Genomic DNA, 20,008 nt, shown 5'->3' with positions numbered 1-20,008 from the left:
CAGATGCATAGAATATATATTTATCTTCTATATTTGATTGAATATTAAAGAATACTGCAGTTAAAGAACACTGATGTTAATTTTATTTAGCGAATGTTACAGGAATAGACAAAATTATCCATAGATTTTATGACCATTCATTAATACTAATATTTACATTTGAAGTTCTTCACAGCAATTGAACATGCGTCATTCTGTTGATTCACCGCACGTTTCTTCTCTCTCGTCAGATAGTGGGTAAACTTCTCTTAGGTCCATCTGTCGTACCTGAAGTATGCCATAAATCACGAAGAGCAGCAGCAGCAACAACTGGAGAAGATAAAAGCACTCAAACAACATTTCACGCAACACCTTCAGCGGATCAACATGGAAGCTATAAAAGAAAGGTACTCTGATATCTGTCATCAAGAGCCCTCACCCGTGGAGATGATCTAGAGTTTCAGAGATTTTTTAGAATGTTTCCGGGCGCCTATTTGGGAATTAGGAGGGAGATGGAAGACACCAGCGTTCTCGCAGCCAAACGAAGAAGGTTATGAGGACATAACCACTCCGCTAACATGGCTTGCACAAGAAATCAACCAAAGAGAATTCATTTCGTCTTGACGTAACTGACTAATGCAGCAAAGTTGCAATGGTGGCTACTATTCAGAGAGTGGGTGAGCTTTGTCTCCTCGCGGACGCGCACCGTACCTAACACTTATTTGCTGATGCCTCCGAGACTTCTGTCGTCTCAGCGACTCGGTCGCAGACTGATGCTCCAAACAGATCAACAGTACTTGACCTCGTCCGCAGTTCGGCCGTCTCCCCAAGGACGTCATCAAATACGACGAGGGTATCTTGCTTCCTTGACCTAAACAAGGAAGCTTTTGTAGAGGTGATGGCCCCTCCCCGCCATCACCCGTGGCGACCATCCAGCAAGTCGATGCGCTTTGTCGCCCCCGGAATCCTTTCGGACGCGCACCTCATCCCACTTTTCTGCTAATATCCCCGGAGTTTCAGTCGTTCCCGACACTCGGGACTGAATCCCCAAAACAGAGAAATACCCCGTTCTGAGGAGCAGTGACCTCGTGTCGAGGTTGGCTGTCACTCCGACGATATTAACAAGTATAGTGGGGGAGCACCAGCTGCGATCGCAGCAGGCTTCCCCGTAGTGACGGCCCCTCCCCGCCATCACCCGTGGCAACCATCCAGGGAGTCAGCACGCTTGATTGCCCCCGGAATCCTTACGGACGCGTGCTGGGTGAACGGGGAATAGCGGAAACCTTTCTTATCCATCTTATATTAACTGAACGCGGACTGCACAGTAAACGACCCTGTTCAACAATAGTACGTTTCTGTCGTGTCTCGGTGCTGACTGTGCACCGAATGTGCTGTGACCATAGAACCGAATGAAGGCTTCTCCCAACCCCATTATTTCCCACCAGACCTTAAAACAATAGTACACTCACGAATAAGGTCGCAAGCATAAAGACCTGTGTTTGACTCGTATATTATATTGTTTTTTACCGGAGGATTGTTGAACTGGGCTGCGAAATTCCTGCTCTCGCATTCTATTCTGGATACATATTCCTTTATGGGTATCAAATATTGTAGTAGTGTTACTACCTCAGTCATGGTGCATCACGCTCAATGAACAGTAATTACTATGTATCGCGTGCATTACAAGCTGCCATTTCCTCATATACTAATACATTTTTGTGGCAATAATACGTTTGTACGTTTCCTTAGAAACAAATCCGACATATTCATCTTACAAAAACTGAACCGTAATAAGTTATTCAGTTATTCGGAGCGCTTCTTTCATGATATCGAGGCTTTCATTGACTCGAGAGTCCACATGCATGTGTCACGTAAAATCTAAATACTCTCTTAGATAGCTAAATGAGAAGTTCCCCCTCTCACTTTACAATACCAGAAGCAACATACATTACATCTTAAATTTAACATAATTTTATTATGATATGTAGAGGCTTGAGTACTCGCCTATTACGTTTAATTTGAATAATCATCCAGTAGCCTTAAATTAATCCATTCCTTTCGAGAACAACCTTTGAATCTTATTGTTATACAAGGACATGAAAGCCCCAGGGGCTCTTAACTTGGGAGCGTGGTCCCCCTGTGGGTGGGGGCGGTAGAATAACACACCCGGTATCCCCTGCCTGTCGTAAGAGGCGACTAAAAGGGGCCTCAGGGGCTCTGAACTTTGAAGCGTGGGATGGGAACCACGGGGCCCTTACCTGAGTCCTGGCATTGCTTCCACTTGTGCCAGGATCCTCACTTTTATCTATCCTATCCGAGCTCCCTTGGTCAACTCTTGTTCTTTTCCGACCCGGACGGTATTACGTATGAAGGTCTAGGGAGTCTTTAATTTTCATGCCCTTCGCGGCCCTTGTCTTCCTTTGGCCGATACCTTCATTTTTCGAAGTGTCGGACCCCTTCCATCTTTCTCTCTGATTAGTGTTATATAGAGGCTGGTTGCCTAGTTGTACTTCATCTTAAAACAATAATCACCATCAGGTTGGGAGCGTGGGTTGGCGACCACGGGGCCCTTTTATGTCCTGGCATTGTTTACACTTGTGCCAGGCTCCTCACTTTCAGCCCCAGGGTCTCTGAACTTTGGAGCGTGGTTTGGCGACCACGGGGACCTTAGCTGAGTCCTGGCATTGCTTCCACTTACTTGTGCCAGGCACCTCACTTTCATCTATCCTACCCGACCTCCCTTGGTCAACTCTTGTTCTTTTCCGACCCCGACGGTATTACGTATGGAGGCCTAGCGAGTCTTTAATTTTCACGCCCTTCGCGGCCCTTGTTTTCCTTTGGCAGATACCTTAATTTTTCAACGTGTCAGATTCTTTCCATTTTTCTCTCTGATTAGTGTTATATACAGGACTAGCAAATATGCCTGAGTTTCGCTAAGGTATTCTGCATTGTTTACGGTTTTCTACGTAAATTACTGTACACACGGTGAGTAAGATTTTATTAAATTGCATTTCTTTTAGCGTAACTCGAGAAACACCTTGGGGAGGTCACCTCACGTTCTTTCCATGTAAGGAGCGAGTTGTCGAGCTGTGATGATAATGGCAGGCCCCCTTTTCCACCGCCATTCACAATTGGATTCCGAAGTTTCTACTATTACGGCAGGCTCCCTTGCCTACTGCCAATCACAATCCATTTGGAAAGTTTTCATAACAATGGCAAGCCCCCTTTCTTACTGCAAGTCAAAATTGAGTTGTGGTGTTATCATTATGATGACAGGCCCCTTTTGCTAATAATGGGTAGTCTCTATAACGATTATAATAGGTGGCTACTTTGACTACGGCCTGTCACAATCCAGTTGCAGAATTGTGCTTATAATGACGGGCACCCTTGTTTACTTCCAGACACAATCTGATGGGGGAGTTTTGACCAAAATTGCACATTGGTAATTACAGACCTTCATTCCGAGATTAACTGCTTCTAAACGGCACCGTATATCAACAAACGGATTGCACAACCAGAGGCTAATTTTTTGTGGTCTACATGGTTGGTCCTATGATATTTTCTAGTCTCTCCTCTATTTATGCGTTAGATTGAGTTAGAAAATTTGAATAGGGTGAAATTTGGAGACAGTTTTCACGCATAACTTTCATTTTCGCATACTTACGTGACAGCTAGAATAATAAAATTTAGCTCGCATATGGCGGCGGCTAGTTATGCTAATGTGCAAAACGAATTTGATGATTATATATTTTCAACAAGTGTGCCGAGTTATAAATTTACTTGTAAGAATTACAAAATTTACCTAAAATCGAGAAATCGAGAAATGTATAACGGATCGAAATGCGAGAAGAGGTCAAAAGACCAATGGTGTAGATCTCTTAATGCTGAGTTCGAGTGCGATATCTGTTTTGTGATACGACTTACAGTTTAGCCACCAAATACCTCGAAAAGAAAGATCTGCACCGTCATTAATATTGTCTCGAAATTTCGATATTTTTCGGGAGTAAAATGTGAAAACTTTAAACATCTTATAATTTTTCCGTCGGTTACAGGGTAGAATCTACAATTAATTTTAGAGCTCGGCTGGCATATTGTGCCATCATCTCGATTTTTGGGGAGGGGGGAATTAAAACTATCAGAAAACTTTTAAGCCAATGAAACCTATAGCTCATCACTTTGGAAAAATGCTTACACATGCGTTCATATTCTGAGCTCCAAATTTGGAAACACACCCAGGTTGTCCACCTTAGGGGTCTTTTTGGAATTTTCGATTTTTCTAAGGATCGTGAGTTCGTCAGCTACTCTGGTGGAGAGTTTGATGTTTCTAAGATGCCTCCAAGTGCCTCATTAATTCAAGTCTATTTTCAAAACCGACTTCCATTTATATATATTAAAGCGTGCTTCAGAAATATGTTTTTAAAGTCAGCGGTGCGGTATTTACAGTATGTATCCCGACTATCCGGACGAGATAGAAATTTTATGAAATGATGTGTTAAAGCTGCACATTTTAATACATTTTTTGGATCGTATTATAATAAAAGTATCAGATGAAGTGAAATCTTACATTTTAATTGCTTGCTATGGCCGATCAAGGTTATAGAGAGGAATACACTGAGCCAAACGTGACCAGGAAGATTTTCACCCCTGAAACAGATAAAAAATTTAACTTTTAATTCTAGTTTTCTGTATTAAATGTCAAGGGATTTTTTCATGGCTGGATTATGGGTTTTAGTTACACTGCCTGACAAAACAAGTTAAGCACCCAGAAGGAGTGGTTGAAAGTGAATGAAACTACATCTGCTGAAATACGTGTCTTTATTGAACTGATTATAATATGGGATGAGAGAGACAAGGCCGTTGCAATTACAGGTGGAATGTTGGCGCCAGGTTAGTAGGGTGTCGCAATGCATGCCCTTAAGCTGTTCGGAATGGTGTCAAACAGCCTTTGGATCCTCTCCTGAGGAAAGTTAGTCCACAGTTGTTGCAGATGTCCCTTCAGATCCCGTAGGTTTGTACTAGAACGGATTCCCCTTTCAATGTCATCCCACACGTGCTCAATGATGGAGAGGTCCGGGGATCTTGCTGGCCACTGGAGGACCTCAACATGCTCTAAGCAGTAAATGGATATACGTGGTGTGTGTGTGTGCGTGTCTGGACGAGCATGATCTTGTTAGAACACTGTCCAAGTGTGCTGTTCCATTACGAGTAGGATGTGCGAACGCAGAATGTCTGTAAAGTACCGCTGTGCCGTCAAAATCTGCCGAAGCATAATTAGAGGTGACCTGGACGCATATCCTATGCTTACCCACACCTTGATGCCTGGGATTGCGCCTATGTATGTGTCTTTCCACAATATGTGCAGAATTTTCCCTCTGACCTCGACGCCGCAAAACCCGCACGCGGTGGTCATGGAGGTTATGGAGAAGTGGGACTCACCACTGAAGATGATGCGACGCCAGTCGTTATCTGTCCTTGCCTCCCAGGCAAAGCACCACTCCAAACGCAGGCGTTGATGTTCTGGTGTAATTGGCAACCGACGAATGGGGCAGTAGGACCCCAGTCCGGCGGATGCAAATCGTCGAGTCACTGTGCGGAAACTCATACGACGTTTTAAAGTCTCCAGTACATATTCGCGGATGACGGGTGCCGAAGTTATGGGATCCCTCAATGTTTGGCGCACCAAATGATGGTCCTCCTTCGAGGTGGTGTTTCTTGGCCGACCCAAACCTGCACGACGTGATTGGGTGCCCTCATGTACTCATTGAGTCCAACATAGGGCCACTGTATCATCTTATGGCCCACATGCCTGGTAATTGCACGATAGGACCATACAACCTCATGCAGTCCCATAATGCGGCCTCTGTCAAAAGCTGTCTAACACGTCTGCGAGCGATCGTGTATACTTCGTACTGTACGTACTGCTTGTGTCAAGCAGCTGACTGGTGACACCTTATCAACAACAGGACGGTACCATCACGAATGCATTCTGGTGGGAGTTATACACATTACAGATCTTTGTCAATCTAATCATTTACTCACACATCAATGGTATGCATGTAAACCGAAATGGCATAATATTAGACCACTCCTCAGGTAGTGTATTTAGGGTAGTTAACACGTAAAATTACAGGAACTCTCACGAACCTGCAATGCAGATGATTATTAATTTGATTACGACTATCGTGTTATATCACACGTAAATTACCAACGTGTGGCTAAACTATATTTTAATATGTTACTATGTACCCAGTAGAACTGCTGTTAGCATGATTACATGAGAGAATTATTAACAAACCGTTATGCAAGCTATATACTTTGCAGAAGAACAATAAATTAGGTCCGTTTATGTAAGTCACGCGAAGTTCAATGACCTTCATCAACTTAATGGGGAACCTGTGCACGAAGTATCATTACCGTACAAGTTTTTAACGTATACGTTAAGGGAAAGTGTCCTTAAGATACGGCCTTTAAAGTGATATGTAGTGCATTTCATATCACAAAGTTTTCCACTGGTCGTTCATATCATTGCAGGAAATTTGGCTACGGCGTTTCTTGCAGCTGAAGCTGCAATCCTTTCAGTTGCAGTCCGACTGGAGGGCTTCTGTGTCATTCATTTCCCTTGTTATTTGTTTCGCTTTTACTTTCTTATCCTCTACGCTTATAACAGTGCGAGAAGCAGGAGTTTCGGCTAGTGAAAGGGCTGTTCCGATATTCTTGGGAAGTAAAATCCCCTTGCTACTCTGTACGCAGGTCTGGTTTCAGAAAATGTTTTGTAGGAAGCGCTTCAAATAACTTGCTTTTAGGTTATCTACCATTTTGAGGCTAAGAGCACAATAAGTTCATTCCAGATTAGCTACATTTCGTACGTTTCAACTGCAGCTACTTTGAGGTTTAAGAGAATCATCGCTCTTTCTACTGAAATATTTTGAGTTTTCTGGAAATCATATTATATTGCTTTCGTTGCTCGTTTAATTGCGAACTGAATGTCGAACCAGTCGTGTTCATCGTTACTCCTAAATATCCGTAGAAAGGTATTCCCGCATATAACATTGTATTTTTTAAAGATGTTCCCTTCACGTTCGTTTTTAATTTGTTAATTTTTAGGGAGTTCTTGTTTGACCATTCTGTAAGTTTGTCAAATGCTGTTTGTGGATCTGTGGGGAATGTAAAAAGCAGTACCGTATCAGCTGCGTACAAGGAAAGGTTGGCATTTTAAGTGTATAACTCATGTACGATATCGGCCGTTATTAGCTTAAATAACACAGGACAAACTTGGTCCCTCTTTGTCTAACCGGTAGTGTTACTGACAAGCCTTCATCTACTAAAGATGCCCTTTATCGCTGCCTGTGTAAATTCTTCGGATCTGAGTAGCCTTTATAAGTTTTGTTTCAGTTTGTTGAAGATTTTGAAGTACTCTACGAATATGGCGTATGGCTTGTTGTGTTAAGCCTGTGTGAAAATTTTGTACAATTGCAGCTCCTGTCTGGATTGTTCACCTGCTGAAAACTGTGCGTTTCCTTACTCGCCGAATGATTTGACCTGTTGTAGTGTTTCTGCTCTTGACCATGCCTATCACTTATTAAGACTGCTAGGAGGAGATATAAGTCGGAGATGGGCATAAGTTTCTGAAAAAGAAAAGCAGTTTAAGTCCTCTTGATAAGCGCACTATGTTGTATATTTGTATCGGTAAGTTCAAGTTAGAAAAGAATCTATTAATGACTAGCAAATGTACCCGTCCTCCGGTACGGTATTTCACACTGAATACGGATTTCTACATAAAGTGCTGCACACGAGTTAGTAAGATTATATTAAATTGCATGACTCTTAGCGTTATCCGAGAAACACCACCGGGAGGGCCCCAAACTTTGTTTGCTATGCAAGGTGCGGAAGTTTTTATAATAATGGCAGGACAAACTTGTTTTAACTGTTTTATAGTAAATCAAACCAATGGTGCCAATGTAGCAATTGTTCCACCACACGTGGAGGATTCGAAATAGATTTATCAGGGGATTCTTTTCGAATATAATTTTGCGTTCCTTTATCTCAATGTTTTCAATATATGCTTGCCTGTAATTATTATTATTATTATTATTATTATTATTCCTTATGCCCGACTAAGGAGCACGATTTAACTTACTTAGCTGATATCGTTGCCTTTTTCTTCTCCCAAAATGTATTCAAATCTTCTCGCTGTGGTTTTCTTATGATCTTCTTACCAGGTTTTGTTGGTGGTAGTGCTTGGATACTGTGTAAAGCAGTGATTGTGGACAAATTTTGTGAACCTAGATCTCTCTAACACAATCTCATATGTGATGCCTATTTCCTGAAGATCTGTTCCAACTTCCAGCAGGCAAATGTTTCTTACTTTCATTGATAGGAAAAGGTTCAGAATTATTTTGCTCAATCTCCGATTACTCATTTTGAGAATATGTCCGTAAAATTTCTTTTATTTTCTCAAATCTGTCTAAGATTTTCTCTGAGTGTTGGTACAGGTCATGATATTTCCGTATCATTAAGATTCCCACTGTGCATCCGGGTCCAAAAATTTTCCTTAAGATTTATCTTTCTTGCTTTTCTACAACTTTTATCTATGATCCGCCCCCAGTGATCAGTGTTCCATATCATGTAGTGCTTTAGGCTTGATTACAGTCTTATAATGCCTTAATTTTGCGTACTCGTATATGGAATTCTTTACAGTATCTGCTCCAAGTGAGTCTGTATGCTCTTTGTAGTTTAGAGATCCTTTCTTTGCTTGCTTCACGATTCAGTCCTGAAGTTTGGATGGTTTCTTCCAGGTATTCGAATTTTTCACTTGGGATATTTTGCCACATTATTGTTCCATGTAGTGAGTTTTCTGATACGAGATCTGGAATCCTGCTCTGGATCCAATTTCATGGAGATTTTCAATGTATGCAATCGCTTCCTGATTGTTATAGGACAACACTGATAAGTCGTCGGCAAAGGCCAAACACTGTACGTTAATTTTGTTTTCACATAATCTGCCAAGCGTTATTCTTTTAACTTATTTTTCCAAAGTCCTAATCACTTCTCCAAAACAAGATTAAACAATAAAGGGGACAACCCATCTCCTTGTTGGGCTCCTGTTTTAACATCAAATGATTCAGGTAATCCCCCTAAGAATTTAACCTCGGAAGTGGTGCCTGTTAGTCTTTGCATGATTAATTCTTTTATTTACCTGTCTACTTTGAATTCTTCCAGTAAAAGGAAAAGTGCCCGTCTGTCTCTCGAGTCATATACTTTTTTGAAGTCTGCAAAATTAATAATCGTTTGCCTGCTTTTACGACTTTGTAGGATGGTCTTGAGGTTGAGAATCTGTTCTGCGCATGACCTGCCTTTCCTAAACCCTGCCTGATATTCTCCAATCAAATGATCTGCTTGCATTTCAGGTCTCTTGAGTAGGAGTTTTGAAGGAATTTTGTAGGTGACTGATACTATGAATTCCTCTGTAGTTATTTATGTCATTTTTATCGCCTTTCCTATGTAATGGGTGAATTATTGCACACTTACATTCGTCAGGAATTGTTTCACTGCTCCAGATATCTGTAAAAATGTTATGGACTTTCAGGGCGAAATTTCTGCCATCTAGTTTCCACATTTCGACAATTATACCATCTTGGAGCTTTGTTGTTGTTTTTTACTCGTGTAGTATTTATTGTTTTTCTTGAACTCTTGCTCGATTTCTGCCAGTCTGATCTGACCAAACTGACGTTTTTGGAATCTTATAATCTTTGATGCCTCTTTCTGGATTTTAATGAAGGAACGCCACTTCTCTGTCGTTTTCTGAGAATTCTACTCTTTTCGTGACTTCTTGCGGAGTTGTAACGCATTATCACGACCTATGTTTGCGTTTCCTCGGTGGCATGTTAGTGCGCTTGGCCGCTTTTACAACTTCGTCTTTAAGTTCTGACCAGCTAGTAGCATTTTCTCGGATAGATTGGCTAGGAAAGAGCGTGAGTTTTGCTTCGGAACCTCTGGGTGGATTCGTGGATTTTGCCGTGATGTACATTTGGATCTGTTAGGATGAAACTTCACTTTGGTTAGAGACAGTGGTCAGAGTCGATGATACCCAACTTGACTTTTACATTCATGATCTCCTTTTGGTTTCTCTTTGTAATAGCCACATGGTCTATCTGAAATTCTCCTTCAGGGAATCTAGGCTGTTTTATTCTGCGGGCGTACTAGTAAATGCGTTGACATTAGTTTAATATCAAAGTTCTCGCTGAAGTTGATTAATCTTTCTCCATTATTATTATTATTATTATTATTATTATTATTATTATTATTATTATTATTATTATTATTATTATTATTATTATTATTATTATTATTTTTATTATTATTATTGGAAGGAATGAAAGTAAATCTCTATGACCGTTGTTTTTACCTCATCACTGAGTTTATTTTGCCTTAAATGTCTTGTTTACCATTAAACTGGAGCAAGTAAACCAACATATCCTGGTATAAATCTATCTCGGTAAATTATGATCTCTGCAGCTTATATATACTGTACACTAAGAATGAAGTGTTAATTTATATTCCATAAACAGTGTCATCTCTCTTAACCTCGGCCTGGAAACGTCTCCCGTTGTTCTGCACATCACACCGTACATCGGTAATGGTCTAATATAGACTGCCACAAGTATACAGTGGAGAAGATAACAGAAATATATCACGAATGTATGGAGTTTATGGTGAATTAAGAACAATTTTCATAATATTGACAAACAGACCACATTCTGACCTTAAATATGGCTTCCGATTGAGATAGCTAAATCAAATTCAGGAAACTCAATCGTCTTGGGAAGGTGCGATATCCACCTGATGAGTCCATGCCGCACTAGAGAGAAACAATGGCAATTTAGACGATTGAGTTTCCTGAATTTGATTTAGACCACATTATTTTGGTAATTGCAACAATAATAACTACCTTCACTTAATGCCGATTATTTCAGGGATCACTGGGGGGGGGGGGGTGGAAGGTTCATTTTGAGTTTGGCCTGGATTTTTGAGCCGGATACCCTTCCTGTTACCACGAGATTTTTGTGGTAATTATTTACACTGGGATCCGCCAGGATTCGAACATCGGAAGGCTGAGTAAAAAACCACCCACTCACTCGCGCACTAATCATATTTCAAATAATAATGATAATAATAATAATAATACCAGCGGTACACCTTCCCTTTCAGTATGCATCGTGAGCCTTGTCTACTTTGGCCATCTCTGATAGCAACTCAGAACTTTCGAACTGTTGTCAACATTTTCCGTACATCGTAAAGTATATTTTGGAATTAACTCTGGAGGGACAAGCCCAACCTAATTTGTGAGAAATTTTCGATGTTTAATTTGGTAAACCTATCGTTAGGCTGATGTTATATTTTGTGTTTCCAAAGTAGTCAATAAAACCCCTGATGCCTCCTGCTATTCCAGCCTATCACAAAGTTAAATTATTCACTAACTAGGGATCTGATTTTTAAGTTGTGGCCGCCCAATTATATCCTTGGTTTACAAAGATCTAGATGTTTCTCTGCGTCTTCCCTAGCTAGTGCGGTACTGTGTGCATTTTGGAGGAGGATTGGGAGCTGAGGAGGCGGGGGTGACGGCCTGAAGGAGGTCCGTACTAAAGGTATGGCAGAATAAGTCTAAGTTAGTGTTCCGGCGTGTAGAATGTAATAATACGTTAACGTCAAGAAAGACCTCCAAGAAATGGGCCTACGAGCAGATGACGCACAGAAACAAGCATTATTACTTTCAGGACTTCCCATTATGAGAAATGGGTAACTGGCACAAAGTGGTCGAATAACCGCCGTGCTCAAGGCAGGGAGTTAATGAAAACTGACTGGATCTAGCGAAAGTTGAAGAAACGCCACAATGTACAGTGATATTTATCGCGGTCCTTAGCTGGCCGTTTGACGAGTGATAAATAAATACATAAATAAATAAATAAATAAATAAATAAATAAATAAATAAATAAATAAATAAATAAATAAATAAATAAATAAATAATTGTTGTGAACCAGGAGCTCATATTTTGTGGGTACCTGCAAGTCGGATTATACGCTCCCGAGCGGCTTGGAACGTTTTCTAGGCCAGCGAGGTGCTATTACACATTAAAGAAGAAATCTCTGCCGTCCCTCCATGTACCTTTCTACAATATTACTTGCAAAACCGTCTGTGGTTGAGGGGGTGTGCTCAAGTAGGAAAATCTACAACACATCTCTGGCTTCACTCAAACCTCTAATATGTTCAGACCGTGGCGTGTCTTCTCCTTCTTCTTACTTCGATTGTGTGTTCCCTCGCCTGACTGGCAGCGATACGTCCAACAGTCTACTGGCTCATTTTATGATTGGTGACCTGCTTATATAACGTTCCTTGCTTCTGGAATACTCCATCATTACGCAAGGATTCTAAACCTTTCTAGATCAACAATCATTTAGCTGCGTCCTACGTGTCGCGGTCCACTCAGCGGTGAGCTTTCTTCATTCTTTACACCACGTTTCAATAATTTCAATTTTACAAATTATTTGCGATAGTTTAAGAAAAGACTGAGCGACTGCCGTATATCAGTGGGGATTAATTAATTAATTAATTAATTAATTAATTGATTGATTGATTACAAAATCATATTGAAGCTTCACTGCTCCAGTGTGGAATAATACAATTCCATTTTCATTCTTCTTTACAGAAGAATAGTAAGACAAGTTGAAGTTGAGTTGGGAGAAGATCAATTTGGCTTCAGAAGAAATGTAGGAACACGTGAAGCAATCCTGACTTTACGTCTGAAATTCGAGGATCGAAATATGGAGGACAAGCCCACATTCATGGCGTTCGTAGATCGATAATGCTGATTGAGATTCTGAAGGTGATGGTGATCAGATCAATCATGAATTATCTACAATCTGTACAAAAATCAGTCTGCAGTGATAAGAATCGAGGGCTTTGAAAAAGAAGCAGCAATCCAGAACGGAGTGAGGCAAGGCAGCAGTCTGTCCCCCTCCTTTCCATTGTTTAAACAGAACAGGCAGTAAAGGAAATCAAAGAGGAATTTGGAAAGGGAATCACGATCCTAGGAGAGAAAATCAAAACCTTGAGATTTGCCGATGATATTGTTATTTTAACTGAGACTGCAGAAGATCTCGAGAAGCTGCTGAATGGTATAGCCAAGTCTTGGGTAAGGAATACAAGTTGAAAATAAATAAGTCCTAAACAGAAGTAATGGAGTGCAGTTGAACGAAGGCAGATGATGCAGGTGATGTTAGATTATGAAATTAAGTCTTAAAGGAAATACATTGTTACTTGGGTAGTAAAATAACTAACGACGGCAGAAGTATTTATTTATTTATTTTATTTATTTATTTATTTATTTATTTATTTATTTATTTATTTATTTATTTATTTATTTATTTATTTATTTATTTATTTAGTATCCAAAAAGAATACAGGAACTCTATTTTACCATAGGTATATTAGGGTTAAAGTTTAAAATCACAACAAAGAGGTGTTCTTAATAATTTAGTTTACAAAAAATTTTGTTAATGAATGTGAGAAACTGCACATAACAACATTGTCTCTTGAGCACATTATACAGTGGTTTAGAAAATTCCAGGTTCCAACCATTCAGGTGACATTGCAAAAAAATATCTTCCCATTTCAAACACTGGACTGTCTAAACTGATCCACAAAAGCATAAGGAGCCGTCTGAAACATTAAGTTTAATGCGTTCTAAATACGATTTAAATTTTCCGTGACCAGTTAAAAATTGAGTTAAAACAAAGTTCGGCACTAATGCTTTACACAATAGTCGATTTTGAACTTCTGGAAAAAATAGTACTCGAGTAACAGATCCTTTAAGACTGCATGTCCATAAAATATTCCAGCGATGTAGAATATATTGCCGGATATGCAATATCCAAAAGAGACGTAGCAGCTGATTTAGCTAATGAGTCTGATTTTTCATTACCAGTAAACCCAGTGTGACCTCTAATCCAAGATGTACAGATGTGCGAACACTCCTGAGCTATTGCTCTGATACTGACAAAACAAAAGTAATGGAGTGCAGTTGAACGAAGGCAGATGATGCAGGTGATATTAGATTATGAAATGAAGTCTTAAAGGAAGTAGATGAATATTGTTACTTGGGTAGAAGTAAGGAGGACATAAAATGCAGACTAGCACAAGCATGGGAACATTGATATAGGAATTAGAAAGATGTTTCTGAAGACTTTCGTGTGGAGCGTGGCACTGTATGGAAGTGAAACATGGACGATAACTAGCTCAGAAAGAAAGAGAATAGAAGCTTTTGAAATGTGGTGTTACAGAAGAATGATGAAGGTGAGATGGATAGATCGAATCACGCATGAAGAGATGCTGAATCGAATTGGTGAGAGGAGATAAATTTGGCTAAATTTGACGAGAAGAAGAGATAGAATGATAGGACACATCGTAAGACACCCAGGACTTGTTCAGCTGGTTTTTGACGGAAGTGTAGGTGGTAAGAACGGTAGGGGTACATAAAGGTATGAATATGACAGGCAGATTAGAGCAGATGTAGGATGCAACAGTTACGTAGATATGAAAACTTTAGCGCAGGATAGGGCGGTATGTAGAACTGCATCAAACCAGTCTATGGACTGATGACTCAAACAACAAGAATATAAGTTATCTTAATCTTACAATTTCCTCGTTAACATCATATTCTCAATAGAATTCCATGACACTATTCCTCCTACTTTCCGCAACTTTGGTTCGATTCTCGGAGAGCATAGAAGTCCCGTGTCTGATTCTGGGAAGGACAAATTAATACCGCGAAACCTCTCTTTGTGAATACAATACTCCTAAGAACTAAGGTTAAGTTATGAGTAGGTTCCCACCTTCCAATACTTATCAATTTCTGTATAATAGGTTTATTAATTACATAATATAAACCATCTTAATCTCTAGTACATGTTTCGTTCCGATTATGGAACATCTTCAGCTAAAATTTGACAAAATGACAAGACAATTAAAACACATTGATGTTATTATGATACAAAAGCTAAAAGATATGACAGAATGGCACGAAGATTAAAACATATGATTATGATGATGAAATAAAGTTCATTCATGTTGGTTAAAAATTCAACAAGTCAGTGTTCAAGTGACGAAGTAAAATCGGCGATAAGGTTTTTCTTTATGTTGGAGACGTGTACATTTTGTAAATCTTGTTGATAAATTGGAGAGATACAAGATTTTCTTAACGTATGTTTATCGGGGGAACTCTTGATAAAACAACCGTAGTTGAAGTTGAGTTGTGGTTAGATTATTAAAATGAGTCTGCAACGAGAAAAGAATGAGTAAAATAGAGGATATTTTAAGGAGAAAACCTTGTTAAAAATGTATGTTCGCGAGAATAAATGATAATGGAGTTGATTACCTTATAGTCAGTCGTGTCGTATTCGACGTCCTCCCTTATGTCGTGTTGTTAACTGACTGAGTCCTATGTACGTATGTAAGGCACTTGCGGTGGGTGGGGAGTATTGGAAGGAGAGGTAAGTGATGTGAGGAGAGCGGGGTAGGGTGGAGCTAACTGAGGAGCGGCGCTGTGATACTCCCAGGATGTGGACAGTTTTTTATAACATAGAAATAATTACAAAATCAACTCTAGTTTATAGGCATAGAGGAGAGTTCTAAAGCTAACAACAGACCCAATATACAGTACTGGGTGTTGCAGAAGTGGAACTGTTCAGGAGTGTACTATATTGACAAGGAGACAGGAAGTTATAGCGTACCACTGTAAGAAAGACATTAACGAATGTTAAGTCACTCCGGTGCCGTATCCGTCACCGAAAGTTGGCGATCACAATTTTGTTGCTTGCTGCGCGGAATACTGCTACAGGTTCTCCAGCCAAGACGTGCGGAGTCTCCCAGGACCTGGGTTCGTTTTCGAGCCAGTTCAAGGATTTTAATTCCGGGGGTTAGAATAGGGTTCACTTGATTCAAGGTCTTAGTTACAGGAAGAAAGCGCACAGTGAGAAGATGTCGCTATTGACCAACACTGGTTGCCATGGTTACAGTGGTGCTGGGAGACTGATGATGCTAGTTTGAGATAGATCCTATGCTTCGCGAAACTAGTATCCCTAGGGCCCGAAGAGAGCAGGAGTTGACCAAGCACGAGTGAGAGCAGGTACCGCCTTCAGTCACCTCTAACGATCTGCCGCCCCGATCACTTCCTTATACAGAGTGTCCTTCGAAAAGCTTCCACTATTTACAGACAGGCAGCACTCAACAAACGAAGGAAAGTAAAGGTCCTATAAACATTGGTCGCAATCCTTGCAGTTATGGCCCACTACCATGTTTTTGATCCACACTTCACAATATGTGATCGATGTGACCACCATCCATTGTAATGCAGCCCTGCACCCTACGTCGCATTCCTTGGAAAATACCTGGCTGTTGCCGGATTGCATCACAGGCAGTGAACACACGTTCTCCTAGTGTATCCACACCATTTATGGGGACAACATAGACCATAGTCTATACATGTCCGCAAAGCGAAAAATCTAATGGGTTAAGTTCAGGCGAACGAGTAGGCCAAGATATTAGCCGTCCCTGACCAATCCATCGTTAATTGAAGATCCGTGTTAGGTTTCACCTAACACTACTGTGAAAAGGGGCCGGGGCACCATAATTTATGCACCAACTTTGCAGTCGTTTACACGCACCAATTAGGTAGGGACGTATTTCCGTCTTTTGTTGCCTACGACCCTCCATAAATTACTGGAACATGGTCATCACTCATAGAAGTGGCAGCGGCCCATAACTCGGAAGATATTGGGTTTGCCACCAATGTTCATAGGACTTCTTTTGTTACGTACTGCCTCCTCTGTAAATACTAACGCTAACGTATTTTGCTTACCTCTGAACCCAAATCACACGGAAAGGAAAAATTTACTACACGTCTTGGACACATCATTGTACTTTATCCCTTCCTGAGCATGGAATCCGTTTTTAGATTCGCTTTGTATTTTCGTAAATGTCTGTCATATGTAAACAAAGAGAGCAAAACACATTGTAATTACCTATTGCTAATATTTTATATATATGTTGAGTTGATTCTTTGCTTTATCTGTAATCTTTCATCTTTCTGGTTCATAGTTTACATGGGTCATCTGCCGCAAAATGGCAGGGAGGGATTCAGTTAGGTAAAAATGTAGTAAACAATCTGGTCTATGCTGGCGACTTGGTCTTAATGGCAGATTGTGCCGAAAGCCTGCAGTCTAATATCATGGAACTTGAAAATAGGTGCAGTGAATGTGGTATGGAAATTAGGCTTTCCACGACCAAACTGATGTCAGTAGGTAAGAAATGCACGAGAATTGAATGTCAGATTGGTGATACAGAGCTGGAACAGGTAGATAATTTCAAGTATTTAGGAAGTATATTCTCCCAAGATGGTAATAGAGTAAGTGAGATTGAATCAAGGTGCAGTAAAGCTAATGCAGTGAGCTCGCACTTGCCATCAACAATATTCTGTAAGAAAAAAGTCAACTCCCGGACGAAACAAACTTTACATCGGTCTGTTTCCAGACCAACTTTGCTTTATGGGAGTGAAACCTGGGTGGACTCAGGATATCTTATTCATAAGCTAGAAGTAACAGACATGAACGTAGTAAGAATGATTGCTGGTACAAACAAGTGGGAACAATGGCAGTAGGGTACTCGGAATGAGGAGATAAAGGCTAAATTAGGAATGAACTCGATGGAAGAAGCTATACGCATAAACCGGTTTCGGTGGTGGGGTCATGTGATGCGTTGTGGAGGGCCAGAGAAGTAGAGTGCGACTAAGACGACGATGGTTAGCCGCGGTTTTTAACAATTTAAAGATAAGAGGCACAGAACCAAACGATGCCACAGAACTTGTGAGAAATAGAGGATTTTGGGGTGGTTAGTAAACTCAGAGGCTTGCACACTGAGCGCTAAAAGGCATAAGTCTATAATGAAGATGTATGTATGACTTTGGTTTTAATAAATAATCTGTGTTTCCTACATGTGAGTTCTACCGGTAGTAATGATTGCGTGTCTCTCTTCTGTTTACAGGACGCCGACTAGCGCGAAGAATTCGGACCACGATTTCATCCCTTGCTGTTTCCTCGGAGGTTGGATAACTCTAACCGCTTCAAAGGAACAGAACCCATGTATAGCTGTATTTTGTGCTCAACATACTGATGTGTTACCGGAGGAGCAGTCAAACAACGCAAGAGTATACTTTCTAGAACTACTTTATCCCATGCAGCAAGTTAAACCATTTGAACTGAATGAGATTTCAAATCATTTAAAGATATTATTTTGAATTTTATTCTCATTTTCATACCCGCCAAACTGTCTTAATTTAAAGTTCACTAGCTTGTAGAATTATGGTTCTTTTAATGTTTCTTGATATGATATTTGCATATCGTCAGTCATAAGAAAGAAAACCTATTTGCTTCGTCTACACAAACTCTTTCACATTTTCTATTACTCATCTTTGATAAGGTCCTACTTCATGTCTACAAGTCCTCCTTCGAAGTGTTTTATATATTAGGCAGAGAAGCAAGCCAATAACTTTACATCCTTCTACATCATAAGAACAATCATTGTTTTCGGCCATTTACTTCAGCCAAATTGAAAGTTAAAGGTGGCAACTCAGGGAAAAATCAACGTGAAAAGCCACTTCATATATTTGGACTTTGAATATTCCTGATATCGTACACTTGAGATGATGCAGAGATTATCTGATTAATACCATTCGTAATGCAAGGATAATTTTATTATATTTGCATTGAAAAGACAACAGATGTAAAAAAGAGTACTCGATAAATGTTTTAAACTCTAAGAATTAATAGTGGCGATTTTATCAATAGATTGTGCCCTGCAGAGAATTGATCACATTTTCATAATTTAGTAAGTGATACGTCACATACGCGTGTTGTAGGTTATTTCAAGTTAAATCATGATTTACACGGTCTGGAGGCAGACAAAGCATCAAATTCCTTAAACGTTGTAGTTAGTTGCAAAATAGCAATCAAAATAGATTTTACTTGGATTGGAAATAGAAAGTGAAGACGATGTAACAAAGGAAGGTGTTTTCTACTATTTGACCGCTTTCTAAAATCGAAAAGAATAAATGAAACAATATCACCATTGTGAATCACTTAGTTGTTATATGGAAAAGTGGATCCTGTAACGTTACTAAATTAAACTAAACGTGAATGAAAACCCTCTTCGTTGTTGTTGATGAAAGATAGAACTGATTATCTTCAGAAGATCCTTCCCAATTTTTGGTTTAAGCTGTGAGCTAGAATGCTGACTGTCGTGTGAAAGAAGCTATGAACGTGTCAGTGGAGAACGCGACCGCGCTATGGAACGTATCCCTGGAGGCGTACTTGCTGGATACCCGAGGTCCCAAACACCTCGATCTGCACATCGTGCTGCCCATCACCATCGTGTACGCGCTCATCTTCGTGACGGGCGTCGTTGGCAACGTCGCAGTGTGTGCGGTCATCGTGCGCACAGCCGAGATGCACACTGCTACCAACTACTACCTGTTCAGCCTGGCCATCTCCGATCTGGCGCTGCTCCTACTCGGTAAGTACTTACCACTCTTAACATTTAACAAGTTGATGTGGAGTCAATGCAGAAGCGGATCCAGGGATGGGAGACCCCCCACTCCTTCTAGTTACATTTAGAAGCTAAAATATTAAAAGTCTAATTAAACTTTCAAGATTTTTGGGCTTGGGGTTTATCTCATCAGTGACAAGGTTTGTTCCTGCTTCTGCGAAAAGACTGTCAGCTCTTCAAAGAGTGTTATTAGTAAACCTGATATCAGCGAGTCAAGAGAGACCAAGTAAAATGCATTTTGTCCTTCCCACTGCGTACATAGACATGATAGCTTCATTGTATTTCAGGAACTAATATTACATGTAAGGCTCCTAGAACAAATAGAAGAAGATCCAGAAAGATGTTACCTTAGTCGCGGCTTTGAGAAGAGGTTT

At 40.2% G+C, this 20,008-nt stretch overlaps 1 protein-coding gene across 5 annotated transcripts in view; it reads left to right on the top strand.

Annotated features, from left to right (window-relative positions):
- Positions 1–20,008, top strand: part of LOC136865933 (neuropeptides capa receptor) — a 218,216-nt gene that overhangs the window by 137,538 nt on the left and 60,670 nt on the right. For all 5 annotated transcript variants that reach the window (XM_068226568.1, XM_068226565.1, XM_068226566.1 and 2 more), the window contains one exon: positions 18,075–19,601. In XM_068226568.1, the coding sequence (XP_068082669.1) occupies positions 19,343–19,601 (259 nt within the window). In that variant the 5' untranslated portion in view covers positions 18,075–19,342. The remainder of the gene's footprint in view (positions 1–18,074; positions 19,602–20,008) is intronic.

The sequence above is a fragment of the Anabrus simplex genome, chromosome 3 (genome assembly GCF_040414725.1).
Source record: "Anabrus simplex isolate iqAnaSimp1 chromosome 3, ASM4041472v1, whole genome shotgun sequence".
NCBI lineage: Eukaryota > Metazoa > Arthropoda > Insecta > Orthoptera > Tettigoniidae > Anabrus > Anabrus simplex.
This window is presented reverse-complemented; position numbering and strand designations above follow the sequence as displayed.